The following is a 13,895-nucleotide window of genomic DNA, read 5'->3' on the forward strand; positions in this document are numbered from 1 at the left end:
GGCTCTCGTCAATCCAGAAAAAAAGGTCGTATGTGGATTCAGCCAGCTAAGCCGAGATGTTCTCATCAGACCACAAACAAAAGTTCGTATGTGGATCCGGCCAGTTGAGGCGAAATGTTATTATTAGACCACAAACAAATGTTTGTATGTGGATCCTGCCAGCTAAGGCCGATCCACATACTAACTTTTGTTTGTGGTTTCATGAGACCATCTCGCGTTAGTTGATCAACTGGATAAGATAACTGGAACTGGAAAGCTGGATATAATCTTTACAAACATCCCATAACCCAGCAAACTTGTTTTCCTAAAAATTTGCAAGCGAGCCTAAAATCAGATAACTCCTTTACAAGCAAAAGTTACGTTTTTTCGGTTCCAAACAGAATTTCTATTACATAAATTGTAGCAAAAGTAGCAATAACCTGAACATTTGTTATTGAAATTTTAGTGACATCGTTTTAAGGAGGAAAGTGTTCTGCGTTTGGTATTAGAATTTCTGTTACATTTGTTAAAACTTAGATAACAGAAATTCTGAGAGAAACCGAAAAAAGTAAATTTTCTGTTGTTAAAGGTGTTATTTGATATGAGGCTTGTTTACACATTTTTAAGCAGGTGCTTGTAGGGTTTCACGAATCAACGTTAAAACACCTACAAGTGGTGCCTAAAACTTGCTTGGTCAGTTCAACAGCAGCGTCGTTACGATTTCCCCTAAAGAAAAAGATAATTATGAAAATCAGCAACAGACCTTCAAAAAAGAGTATTAGAATTATAATAATGGTCGTGAGACGTGGTTGTGGCTGAAATTTTACAGCGATTTCAGCCACAACCACGTATCACAAACGTGAAATAGGTGGTAACAGTCTATTACGGAATCAATACGACGATCCGGCAAAAGTTTCGTGAACCCTGAGAACAAGGAGCGATCCAAGGACCACCGCCTTCTGCATTTTTCCCGCAAGTGTTTTAGCATGTTGTTGACACGCAGGGATGCGTCTATGATGTTTTTGTCAGTTGGTGCCGAAAAATTCGATAACGAACATGGTTCGCTTCTCGAAGTCAAGAAGAACCATGTCTGGCCTCGATTGTGCAACAGTAACATTTGTCGAAAATACAAAGTTCCAGTATATGCGGCACTTCCCATTCCCACAATTGATTCGATTTCCCTAGAAGTATTTAGAGGATTGTGCATGTGTGCATTGTGCCTTTGGATGTAGGTCGTTCCCGCATGAGTTGGACAACTAGATAGTATGTGAGCTAAATGCTGGGAGTGAGCATGGCACGCACTGCAGCTGTCATTGGGAATGTCTTGGATCAAAATGTGGTGACTGTATGCTAAGGTGGAAATCACACCATCTTGGCATGTCAAAATGAAACCCTCCGTACCAGACTTCAATCCGGGCGATTTAAGGAAAGCAAACGTTAGCTCCTACTGAAAATTCCTATATAGGTTCCTCTATAGGAACCTACATCGGATCCTATATAGGATCCTACATAGGAACCTATGCGTTTTACCTATAGGTGCCACCTATAGGAAATGACATAGGATCCTATAAAGGATCCTATATAGGATCCTGTATATGTTTCTACATGGGAACATATCCTGATGTGCAGTACTATTTTATAGCACTTACGGCTGCGCCGAATATTTTTTGGTCCTCTAGGAGCACCTAGAGACATACGTACCATTAGGTACCATGAGTTATCATTAGTTAGGTACCATCAGTTAGGCACTATTAGGTACCTTATTAAGGAGTGTCTTATACAGGCACCTATATAGGATCCTATGTCCTTTCCTATAGGTGGCACCTATAGGTGAAACATATAGCATCCTATGTAGAATTCTATATAGCATCCTATGTAGAATTCTATATAGGATCCTATGTAGGTTTCTATATAGGATCCTATATAGGAACCTATATAGGAATTTTCAGTAGGGGCTTACACGACATTGACTGATCCTCCACATCTCTGTGGAAGATACTGTGCATCCTCTTATCTAGGAGCTGTTCACGAAAGTTTTTCTCTTGTGTTTTCTTAATCCGGGCTTTCAGGAGTGTGTACTCGAGATAGATAAGATTTGATGCATTTTACTCACCCCTAATACTGAAGTTATGTCCGAGTTTTTCAGCAGCCTCCTCCGCTGCTTTGTACGGAAACGCTCCTTTGCCCACTTCTTCGTGATTCCTGATCATTTTAAGAAGAGGGTCTCTTCCATTTGCGACTCTATGTGCTGTACCCAGAATAATCCTGTTGTGAAGACATTCAAGACTCAATATTCCGCGACCACCTTGACGGCGTGCGATGTACAGTCGCGGAACAGAAGACTTAAGACGCATGTTTTTGTTCATGTGCATAACCTTTCTTGTCCCGATATCAAGAGAGCTGAGCTCGTTCTTCGTCCATGGAACTACTTCAAATGAATAGAGTGCTACCGGGACGGCAAGCATGTTCGCAGCAGATACTTTGTTCCTCGCCGACAGTTCGGAAGACCAAATCTGCCGGATGAGACGTTTGTATCTGCTTCGGAGAGTATCCTTTACAGATGTACCATCCTGAATGCGATTCTGTGGCACGCCCAGGTATGTATATGTCTCTCCAGGGTAAAGGTGTCGTATAGCGCTTCTATCAACGAGCTGCCTTCTTCGTTGCCTCAAAAACAGCCTTCTCAATCCCGAGTAATGGATTCTACCAGTACAAATGAATAGCGTGTGGCCGCATAGGAGCCCGGGGAAATTTTCAGAGGTTGATGGATAAAGTCACTTGGGAGACGATCACGAAGCTTTACTTGTGGATGACTATAAAGTAAGTCCAATCTTGAACTACCCACGTCCTAAAACCCTTAAACAGGTGCACCGCTTTGTTGCTGCAACATCTTGGTACCAAAAATGTATCGAGGATTACGCAAATATCTGCGTACGGCTCACTCGTAATCACCTATATCAATTGTGTCCTTTCCTACGCGTTACTCGACAACGGAACATAAATGTTTGCCCCTCACATGGGCCATGAAGAAGTTCCGATAATACGTGGAGGGCTCGTTGTACCCTATAGCGGCCATGAAACCTATTCATGAAGAATAGTACGTCATACTTAGGAAGGCTATCATTATTACTCCACATAAATACCAAATAAATACTTAACTCGATGGTCTGATAAACGATCAATGTGAATGCTTCATGAAACCCATCAGATTAGACATTTCGGAGAACTCATGAGTCAAAGAATCGTTCAGGAACCCTAGACCGCCGCACAGTAGAGTATTTTGGATTTGTTCGTGCAAATAATTGACGACTCGTCAATTTCGAACCGAATTGAATTTTTTTTAAATACTCGTCAATAAATTTACTGTAGGAGAGATATTCCACATAACGGGTTGAGTCGTCAGTATGTCAAAAAAATGTCGGCAGACACAAAAATCATAAAATTCAGATTCCGCGAGTAATAAAACCATGGAAAAGAGTATAATGTCACTGATATAACAATTTCATATCGCATATCAGTTTCTTTAATTATTATTGTTATTAATTTTACTGATTAATCAGAGCAGATAGTCACACAGCCAAACATTTTCATCCAACGAGTCCGGAAACCTTACTTTAAAATAATACGTAGTACATTAATAAGAACATTTTGGTCAGTATTTAATTATTTAAATCATAATTTTATTAAAAGAAACATAAAAATTGTAAGAAAAAAAGATTTAAAATTCTATAAAATACTCTTTCGTTGATTTCTTCAGAATAAACGTTTCTCGGTTGAATAATCTGAAAATTAAAGTATTAACGTTATGAACGTTTAATAACTATTATTTAAAACTTTTATTGCAAAAATAGAATGTGAATAGAAAAATGTGCACTTGTAATGGTTGAAAACATAAATAACAATGTGCATGAAGCATTGTTTGTACGAATTACAAAATATTACTGACATCTGAATATCCTAAAAATCGGCCGACGACTGCCGACGTTGGTCTGCGTTTTTTTGACGTACTGACGATTCAAACCATAATAGTGCCGTATCTCTCCGACAGTAAATTTATTCACAAGTATTTAAAAAAAATTCAATTCGGTTGAAAATTGACGAGTCGTTGATTATTTGCACGAACAAATCCAAAATACCCTACTGTGCGCTGTGGCGACCGATGTGATGGTTTCGATGCCCAAGGTAAACGACGGTACGAATACTTGATACTATTTTAAGATCAATTTTTAAAACCCACTAAGTCGGCACCACTGAAGGCAGCAAACTTAAGTTTAAGGAAAGAGAGCCATGTTCGCGAAAGAACTTTCGAGTATAATGGAGGGGGAGGTCTAGTTGCCTGTCAAAGACCTGTGAGTCTAGAGAACTCGAACGTTAAGAATTTCACACATATGAGAGGTGATCACCAAAAATCAGCATCTGGCACTTGTGAACCAAGTCAAATACTACCATTTTTGTCGTAGAAACAAAGAGTTCAAGAAGGGGGACCTCATGAAGAGTGTGACTCACGTAAGTACACCGGATAATGTTGCGGAGAAACTCCCCCAAAATTCGCGGGTCCGTTCGTTGTGGTACATGTTACATCACCGAACGTATACAAACTCGCTTCACAATAGGGTTACCTAGTCGTTTGTTATTATGCGTCACACCTTCAGCGATATAGATGAGGACGAGCAGAGTGAATATCCGGATGACCCGAACGAGCATAATCGACAGGCTCAAGTCAACAAAGAACTCCTCGGGATCCACAATTCGGACTTGGAGAAAGAAACGGATATGGTTCAAGAGGTTAATATCGACAGGGGATACGGCGAAGGCCAGCTACACTTGGACTATAAGATGGACATTATACAGCATCATACGTCGCTAAGTTAAGGTTTGAATCCGGGAGCTCCTTGTGCGCCAAGTGTGTGCACGCAGCTATGTTACGCAAAATTAAAATGAGACAGTTTACGACATTGACTTGACTGTAATTACTCATTTATTTTTACGGAAAGTCCATTAACTAATCTAGCCGGTAGGAAGGTCAAATTCAAGGAAGAGTTGGTGAAGGAAGCGAAAGCTCCGGCCTTGAAACAATCAGTTGTCGGCAGGCTGATTAGGGCCGATTTGGCTGTGGTTAGGCCAATGCGTCTACGCTTTTCCGGCACTGAGGTGGCGACCATCTGCCACACCAAGAGTAACAAGCTCGATCGGTTTGAGCTTCAACCTACTCGATCAGCCAAGGGAGGAAATCAGCCCGATGGTTTTAGATGTGCAGACCAGGCAAACATTACCACCAATACGTGCCCGAGATGGGTTCACTGAGCCGTTGGCCTTTGCCGACAAAGAACCGGGGCCGGAAAGAGGCTGAAGGCGGATCCGCAGTACAGGACGGTTTGTCCCTCTAAGATGTGGGGCCAAACCAAAGCAAATCACCGAATCTGCGTAAATTTATGATGCTTCGTGATGCATTAACGTCGAATATAAATCTTAGATTAACGCCACTTCATTTTCACCAGTTAATTGCTAATTCTGTCGTAAGATTTTCCGTATGAATCAGTGACTTCGCGCCTCATCTATATTTTATTAAATAAATTTAGAATAATTCATCAAAATTGTAGGGACCTACATGTATCTTTTTCTTTTTCTCTATTCCACTTATAAGTTAATTACTTAAATGCAATTGATTAAAAGAATTTTTGTTTTTTAATGGCATTTGGCTGTGACTCGTACAAAATTCTTTTGTAGTGAAGAAACCCCTCACCAAATATTTTAGGGAAATTTCCAAAATTGCGTAGATATCGTACTTTAAATTTGTTATACGTTTTACTTTTATTTCTTAATCTTTTTTTCAAATCAATCGATATAACATTTTCGGCTTTAAAATTTGTTTAATTGAAATCTGTAATGTGTAAAATCTTGATTAATTATGATTTTTTCAGTGAAAGTTCTTCTGGGGCGTTAGTGAATTGTCGTCGGGAGGGGGGTGGATTGGAAAAAACGCAGTACCGCAAGACGATACGACCGCAAAAACAGACGAGTGCACGCAAGTCCGAGCAGCCTTCCTCTCTCTCTCTTCTACCAATCAACCCTTTCTTTTTAATTATGATAAAATATAATACATTATAATACAGTATAATACATTTCCATATATTATTATGCTATATAACAGTGCATCTTACAATATGATACAATGTTATACTGTAGGTGCCATAAAATATCATCGTGCATCGCGAAATATGATAGAATATCTTACTAAATAATACATTATTATAAAATCTGATACAATATGGAACATTATACTGCAGTATGATATAATACGATACAATATCATACAATGTGATACAATAGCATATAATATGATGGAATATGATACCAAATGATGAAATATCGCACAATATTGTACTTCATGATACAATATGATATAATTTTACCCTATGGTATATAATATGATGTAATATGATACACCATGGTGCAATACGATATAGTATGAAACAATATGATACTGCATCACACTATATGATACAGTGATACAGCATCATAAAATATGATGCAATACGTCATAATATGTTACAATCTGGCACAATATGATACAATATCTCATGATATGATACAATATCAATGTACAGAATTCCTGAAAATGAAAACAAGAATCCACCTACCAAACGACAACCACCATAAAATGCCCCTATTCTAATTTGGATAAAGACCAAAATTTACCCAAAAAGGGGGAAAATTCTTTTTTTTTTTTACAAAAGTAAAAAAGCGGAAATATATTTTCCCCCCCCAGAAAAGCATTTTTTTCTCTTCTTTTTGAGGAAAATTTTTGTCTTTTTCAAATTGCAATTGGAACATTTTATGGTGATTGTCAAATTTTGGCCCTTGCATGGTTAGTTTTATTTTAAGGAATTCTGCACGTTAACTTGATTATTTGACTTTAAATTTGATTTTAATCTCATCTAAATTTCTTAAACTTTGATTGAATTTCATACGATATGATAAAATATGATGCAGCATAATACAATATGATACAGCATAATACAATATGATGCGATACGACACAATACGAAACAATATCATAGACTATGATACCGTATAATACGATATACAGTACATAGTATCAAGTTACACCATGATACAGTGCGATGATGTACTATGATACCATATGCTACACTCTGATAAATTAGGATACGCTATGATACTCTATGATAAAATTTAACAGAGTATAATATAAATGTGAGGAATAAAGTATAATTTATATTATTTAACATTATTTTTTATGTTTTCTTTTATTCAGAACAAAAATACAGTTTAAAAATTTACACCTTTCTTATTAGGAAAGATATTATACATTAATGCTTGGACGTTAAACCTGGAATTTAAAGTAACCAAGTTTGTACTTAATGTTCTTAAAAATATTTGACAAGTTAACCATAATAATTGCTGTTCTACACACTTCAACTGTCACAAATTATGAATATTATTCAATATTTAAAAGCGTAATATCAATAAATAACTCGCTTTGACGGCCTTACTAAAAAATTTGTCAGATGCATGTTTTTGTTAAACCATGAGTGACCAAAACTGCACAGTTTAAGTGTATATTTGTGTTTATTTCTCTATAAGTGTATATTTGTTGTCAATGAACATAAAAATTATTTCGAATTACATAACTCATTCTTTCTTTTTCCTAGGCATATGTTAAAACTTTATCAATTTATATTTACGAAGAAGCCATTAAAGCCTTATTCAAGAAATGTAAAAAAACGTCTGGTGCCCGGATAACAATTTTTTTCATCTTATTTCTATTGTATGATTTGTCTTTATTGTTTGTCAAAGGTCCCAGAATTTTGGAAGTCTTCAGAAAATGGTTAGGGGTACAATTAAGCTTTTATATCTCCCTGTTCCGAAGAAAATGTACTTTTTGTGACTTTCACCGATTCCCAACAATTTTTTTTTATCGATCAACAAAATAAGAATTTTGTCCTTTGCAATAGTTACAATTTTAAATCATAAAATATTTTTCTGAAACTAATAAGCACATTTGAAAACAAATCAAAACCTACAAAATCTCACTTTTTGCGTAAATGTTAAGCATACAATTTTGAAATAATTTTTAAAAAATTTTAAGAAATGATCAGAGTCGTTTCTCATCCAGAGAGATAAAGTATCGCGATACGGCCGCTGAAAAATAAAAACAAGTTCTTTTTAACTACCCTATTTCAAATGCAAAAAATTCTGAAAAGGAAAAAAATTGTTACTTCACCGTGAAAAGTTAATAAACAACAATCGCGTTTTTAAAAATACATTAAAATTTTGTATTTGTTTGTCAGAATATGATGTACAGGTGCTGTAAGATTACATGAATGACGTGGGAAAATAAAAAAATAAAAAGTGCCAAAAACTTTTGAGGTAACACATTTCCGTCAAATTTTGAAATTTTCAAAAAATATTTCATGAGGGTTTTCTACACTATAACCAAAGCACTTTATATATCGAGATATGGCCAAAGCCCATTTCGGAATTTTCCAAAAATCTATTTAACTTTTTTATTTCGAAAAATCGTGTCTAAATTTTGATTTATAAAAAAACGAAGTAAAGCAGTCTCGAAATGAATCAAATGAGCGCGTCAAAACATTAATAGTCTTTCAAAATTAAGGAAGGTCAATCTGAGCTATTCTCAGCTTGAACCTCTACATCCATAGCCAAAAACCGGAAGCAACCTGTGTGCTCTAAGGCCTTAAAATTTATACAATGCAAATAATCAATCTTAATTTTCTTTATCATCTTACCCTTTATACACTGTTTGTTGCTTAGCATCGTTAATGATTTGCGAAATACGCAAGCTGAAAAAATATAGACGATTTATTAAGGAAACCCAAGTAAGGAAGCAAATAGTCATCCGTTCTTTGATCATTACAAACAAATCCGAAAAACAGAATTAGACAAAGATTTCAAATTTCAATTTCAATTCGATTTCAGTTACAGAAAACAATTTCAGTTTTTTTCAAATGCGAGGACTGAATTTCTTCTTTCTAGTAAAGAGGGAAATTTTCTTTTTATTTAATAATTTTTATAATTTGCGACAAATTTTTGTGGAAGATTCATTTGATTACATTTTAAAGTTTTCAACACATAATTATAGGAATTAAAAACAATTTCTTTACATAAGTTTACTTCAATTTCATCAAACAATAAGCCCTAAATTCTACCAAACAAAAATTTACTTGAAGAATTATGGCTCTAGGACATGAAAATTATTCTTGTAATTCAATCAAAATTAATGTACTAAAATGAAATTTGTTTCGTCGAAAAATGGGGATAACGCAGAATTAAAATATTCTAAAATACTGTAATTTAAAATGGATCTTTACCTATATTTCAGTAAAAAATGCATGATAATTGGATTGATTGTCTTTAATTTTAACCTGATACTTTGTATATTGAAGATTAGATTTCAATTACAATAATTCAGATTGTTTAAAAAAATTTAAGTTAGTTTTTGACCAGGAGGTATGTATAGCTTCATTTTTTGATGTTGTAAGATTCAGAATTATTATTCTTATACTCTAAACGAAATCATATCTCCATTTCTTATGAAAAGAAAAGTTTAGGTGTTATTTTCATGTCTTGTAGTTAGTAAATCACCTAAAGACCGGTTCCATTTCAAAGCATGCAGAGAGGTCAAGGTTAAGTTGCCAGAACAAATCATACTTTAAAAATATCATTCTACAATGAAAATAAAGGGATAAGTATATCATATTTTAGCTGGAAAAACCTTCCAATTGTAAAAATCTGTCCAAAACAGACATTTTCTTATGTCTTATTTTCCTGATTATGTAAAGTTAGATATCTATTTGTAAGTAATAAGTGAATCATTGATTTTATGAATGATCCAAACAAAATATAAAAATGTTAAAAAAAGAGAAAATGGCAAATATTTTTCTGAAAATATATAAACTGGATTTTCACAAAATGTCCACCTTTAATTAAAAATTTTTTTTGTACATATTGCTGACAGTGTGCATTACATTTTGAAAAATGCTTTTTTTAGGTAAACCTTTTTTGCATCAAGAAAAATTTTGTTGTTAAAAATAAATAATTTTAATTTTTGCGTAAACTGTTTTCAAAAAGGCACATGTGAAGAGTACAAGAGTTATTAAGAATTAAAATTTCTACAAAAAAGTCTTTTAAAGTACAAAGTTATTAAGAATTAAAATTTCTACAAAAAAGTCTTTTAAACTTTTTTAAAGTTTGCATTCCCTTGACTTAAATATTTATTTTGTTAGTCATGGCTACTTCGAAACTTGATGGCTGGAAAATTTTCTTCATTTTTGAAAAAATTATTCATCATTTAACTATGATTTATTTCAATTTTTTTGTGATTTTCATGGCAGACATTAAGTTAATTTTTATCAACGTGTAACGTGTATAACGTTATCGAGCTTCGCGCTAGATAATAAGTTAGCTCGCGCTTAGCGCTCGGACATACATATACCTGGCGCTTCGCGCTCGAATATTTATTTTTTGCATTCGGTATGCTTGAATAAAACTTTATCAAAAAGATCTCTTTTATATGGCAGTATTTATATGCGTCTTCATATTCTGAATTGTCTACTTAATTAGGTATATTTGAAGATTAGGTTTCTGAAAGCTCTGTAGACTTTGACGTACACATTCTCATCATGACACTCGTGTTGCTCGCTCGATTTTCGACAGACATACACAAACAGATTTTGTTAAATCTTTTTCTTCTCGGAACTTCGGTCGTTTTTCCACAAATTTTTTATTTATTTTCAATGTTATTTTTCACGAATTAAACCAAAGAACGCGTCCTATCAAGAAGTGATTCTTAAAGAAATTGTAGATCTTTTTTGGGATCACAATTTTTGTTAATTCATATTTTTTCGTATCCTACATAATTTGACCACAAAATGGAATTTTGGATTTTTAATTATTTTTTGTGCAAATCAAAATTTAAATTTTCTACATTCCAAAAAAAAAATCAAAAAATTTTTTATGATAATCTTGTTGGTCTTTTAAAAGGAAATGTTTTTCTTCTCTCGACTCTTTTTCATATCGTGCGTTGTTTAACTTAACATTTTTATTTAAAAATTTTTTTTAATTCTATAACTCTGACAATTTTCTTTTTATTGAAAAAAGTAATGAGGATAAATTGTTTTTCTTTTTTAATACTATAAATATCCGTACATGGCATTTTCAAATTCAGAAAAAAGTGGTCTAAGAAATTTTCAAATACGCTCACTTTTTTAAATTGTATCATAAATGGCTGGTTAGCGAACTCGTCCTTTCTTTAAGGACCTCAAAAAATTATGCCAAAGACCAATTTGATCCAATCATTTTTTCGAGAGTTATCGTGTTTACGGACGGACAGACAGACAGGCGCCATCGTAAATACCTGGTTTTCGGATTCAGCTCGTAATTTCTAAAATATATATTTTTAGCTATCTAATGAAACACGCATTCCTTTATTTTCATTGTAGAACGATATGTTTAAAAGTCAATTTATTCTAACACCCTAACCTGGACCTCTCTGCATGATTTGAAATGGAATCAGTCTAAAATACTTTTCTTGTCTGTGGGATTTAGAGCTCATTATTTGATGAATTTAAAGTAAATTAGTATAAAGAAATCATTTTTATTGATTATAATTATCCGTTAATACTCAAAAAATTGATTAATTTAATTTTCGACGACAAAATTGGTCCGGAAAACGAAATCTAATTAAGATTTTTTTATAAGGCTACCTCTTCACAAAAGGGAACAAAGCTCTGCCCTCGCATTATGTTTCATTACAAATGTACTATAAATGTCTGATCAGTTAAAATTGTTCTTATTAAGAGTATCTTAATGAATTTCTTTAAAAACATTAAATTAGAGAAAAGATGTACTTCTACAATACTGGTCAGAATGGTCAGTTTAGTACAAAAAAAATCGCATTTCAGTATGCCTCTCTTTTTTTTAAAGGGTCCGAGATAGCATGGCAGAAATACCTACATATTTTCGGTTTTCGACCAATTTTTTGTTATAAACTTTCTTACTTTCTGCATGTTTCAGAGAAATGACCGGAACAAATTTAAACTTTGCTAAGTTAACTTTAAAATCGCCTCTTTAAAATAAGACCAAGAACATAATGAAATATTTACTGGTTCTCGAATTATCATGAAAAATGTGGAAGCATGTCCAAGACAAAAAGCATTTCGTCGAGCGGTAGTCGAACTTCTATCCTTTGTTAACGGATGGGAAACAAGAGAAGAAAGAATACGGGCATCACTCAAACGGCTGATTTTCGTCTTGATCACGCTTTCACATTTCTCATGATAATTCGAGAACGAGCAAATATTTTATTACGTTCGTGATCTCATTTTAAAGAGAATATTGTAAATATATTTTAGCGAGGCTTCAATTTTTCCATTCACTTTCCTAAAGCATGCAGATTGTGGAAGCAAAAAATCGAAAATTGGTCAAAAACAGAAAATAGGCCGGTCTTTCTTACGTACTATCTCGCCCCTATTTATCAAAAATACTTCAAGTAGGGCTCAAAAGAGGCATATTTTAATACGATTTTTTTTAAGGCTGACAATTCTGGTCGTCACGATATGAATCGTACAGTGTGGAGTCCTTGATCAGTGATTACAAGAACTTTATTGTTATAATAAGATTAGACTGTGACTCGCTGTATTCAGACCTTGAAAAATACTCAGATAATTGTAGACGAGGATTGCAGTGAGTGCAAAAGCGAAGACAAGGTCTGCGAGCCGCCAAGTGCCAACGACTTTCAATTTTTTGTGATCGATAACCCCTCCCAAAATTTGTTCGTTTTCCAGAAAGCCTATATTCGTTTAATTTGTTGTTTCACTTTGTTGTAACTCTGCTATCCTAATTTAATATCAATCCCATTTAATATCACACAATTAAGCTAACATCTTCGCTCTCGCATTTATTGCTATTATTTAATTGAATTAATTATTTAATTTATGCAATAATTTCTTTGTTCGACCTAAGGTCGATACAAATGAGTAGCAATATAACATACCAACATAAACAATATGTTATCATTTGCAGCCAGATTAAGCAGCAGAATAGAAAGAAGTAACTTACAAGAATTGCATAAGAGAGACATTATTTAAGGGTACCAAGACAGTCACGTGTCCAGAATAAATGCTCTTATTTGTAGAACCTGATGTACGTATAATTCAACGTTGCGCAGTTCTTGTGAAAAATTAGACTTTAAAAGACTCGGCCAATACTAGCTATAGACTGTCGTGGTTGCTGGGAGACCTAAGATTGATATTGTTGAGTCAGAATAGGCAGGACAAACAGCTAGCAAATGATAAAGGTCCTCTGTTACAGACAGGTTACATATGAGGCAGAGTCTAGGAGGGACATAAGTAAATTTATATTCTCCAAAACGTATAGAACCCCTGATAAAGCCCAGAAGTCTAAGTTAAACAATATTAGAAGTTATATAAAAAGTTAATCTAAGATGTAGATATGATTAAAAGACCAGGTAGAGTTTCAGATGTGGAAATACTTAGAGATTACTTGAATCGAAGGATCTTTCATAGTCGGAACGCCAAAGATAATCAGAAAAGCTATTTAGAAATACATCTAAATTTTCAACGAGCGAGGCTGAATCAAAGTCAAGCCACATTTGCTCCGAGTTACTTAGAGTGAACATATTTTTGAGCTGGCGAACCCAGTTATACCTCAGGTTGCAATAAGGTTTTAAGGGCATTGCCTTCCGCTTAAGAAAACATCTCTTAGGATACCTATCATCAGTCATACTTAGCAACCTTGACAAACATCTTAGCGCTGACATAAATATATCATAAGCTAACTGTACTCTACTTGCCTTTAAGCGGACGGCAACATTTGGCGTGTACGTTGCTAAGCCTAGTATTTTTTTAATGAAA

The 13,895-nt window shown here is 34.2% G+C and overlaps 1 protein-coding gene across 8 annotated transcripts in view; it reads right to left on the minus strand.

Moving 5' to 3' along the window:
• Positions 1–13,895, minus strand: part of LOC117167143 — a 379,970-nt gene that overhangs the window by 244,871 nt on the left and 121,204 nt on the right. For 5 of the 8 annotated variants that reach the window (XM_033351850.1, XM_033351848.1, XM_033351847.1 and 2 more), the window contains one exon: positions 8,751–8,804. The exons of the other annotated variants lie outside the window; for them this stretch is intronic. In XM_033351850.1, coding sequence (XP_033207741.1) covers positions 8,751–8,804 — 54 coding nt within the window. The remainder of the gene's footprint in view (positions 1–8,750; positions 8,805–13,895) is intronic. 8 annotated transcript variants of the gene reach the window in all.

Source organism: Belonocnema kinseyi, chromosome 2, assembly GCF_010883055.1.
Source record: "Belonocnema kinseyi isolate 2016_QV_RU_SX_M_011 chromosome 2, B_treatae_v1, whole genome shotgun sequence".
Classification (NCBI taxonomy): Eukaryota; Metazoa; Arthropoda; class Insecta; order Hymenoptera; family Cynipidae; genus Belonocnema; species Belonocnema kinseyi.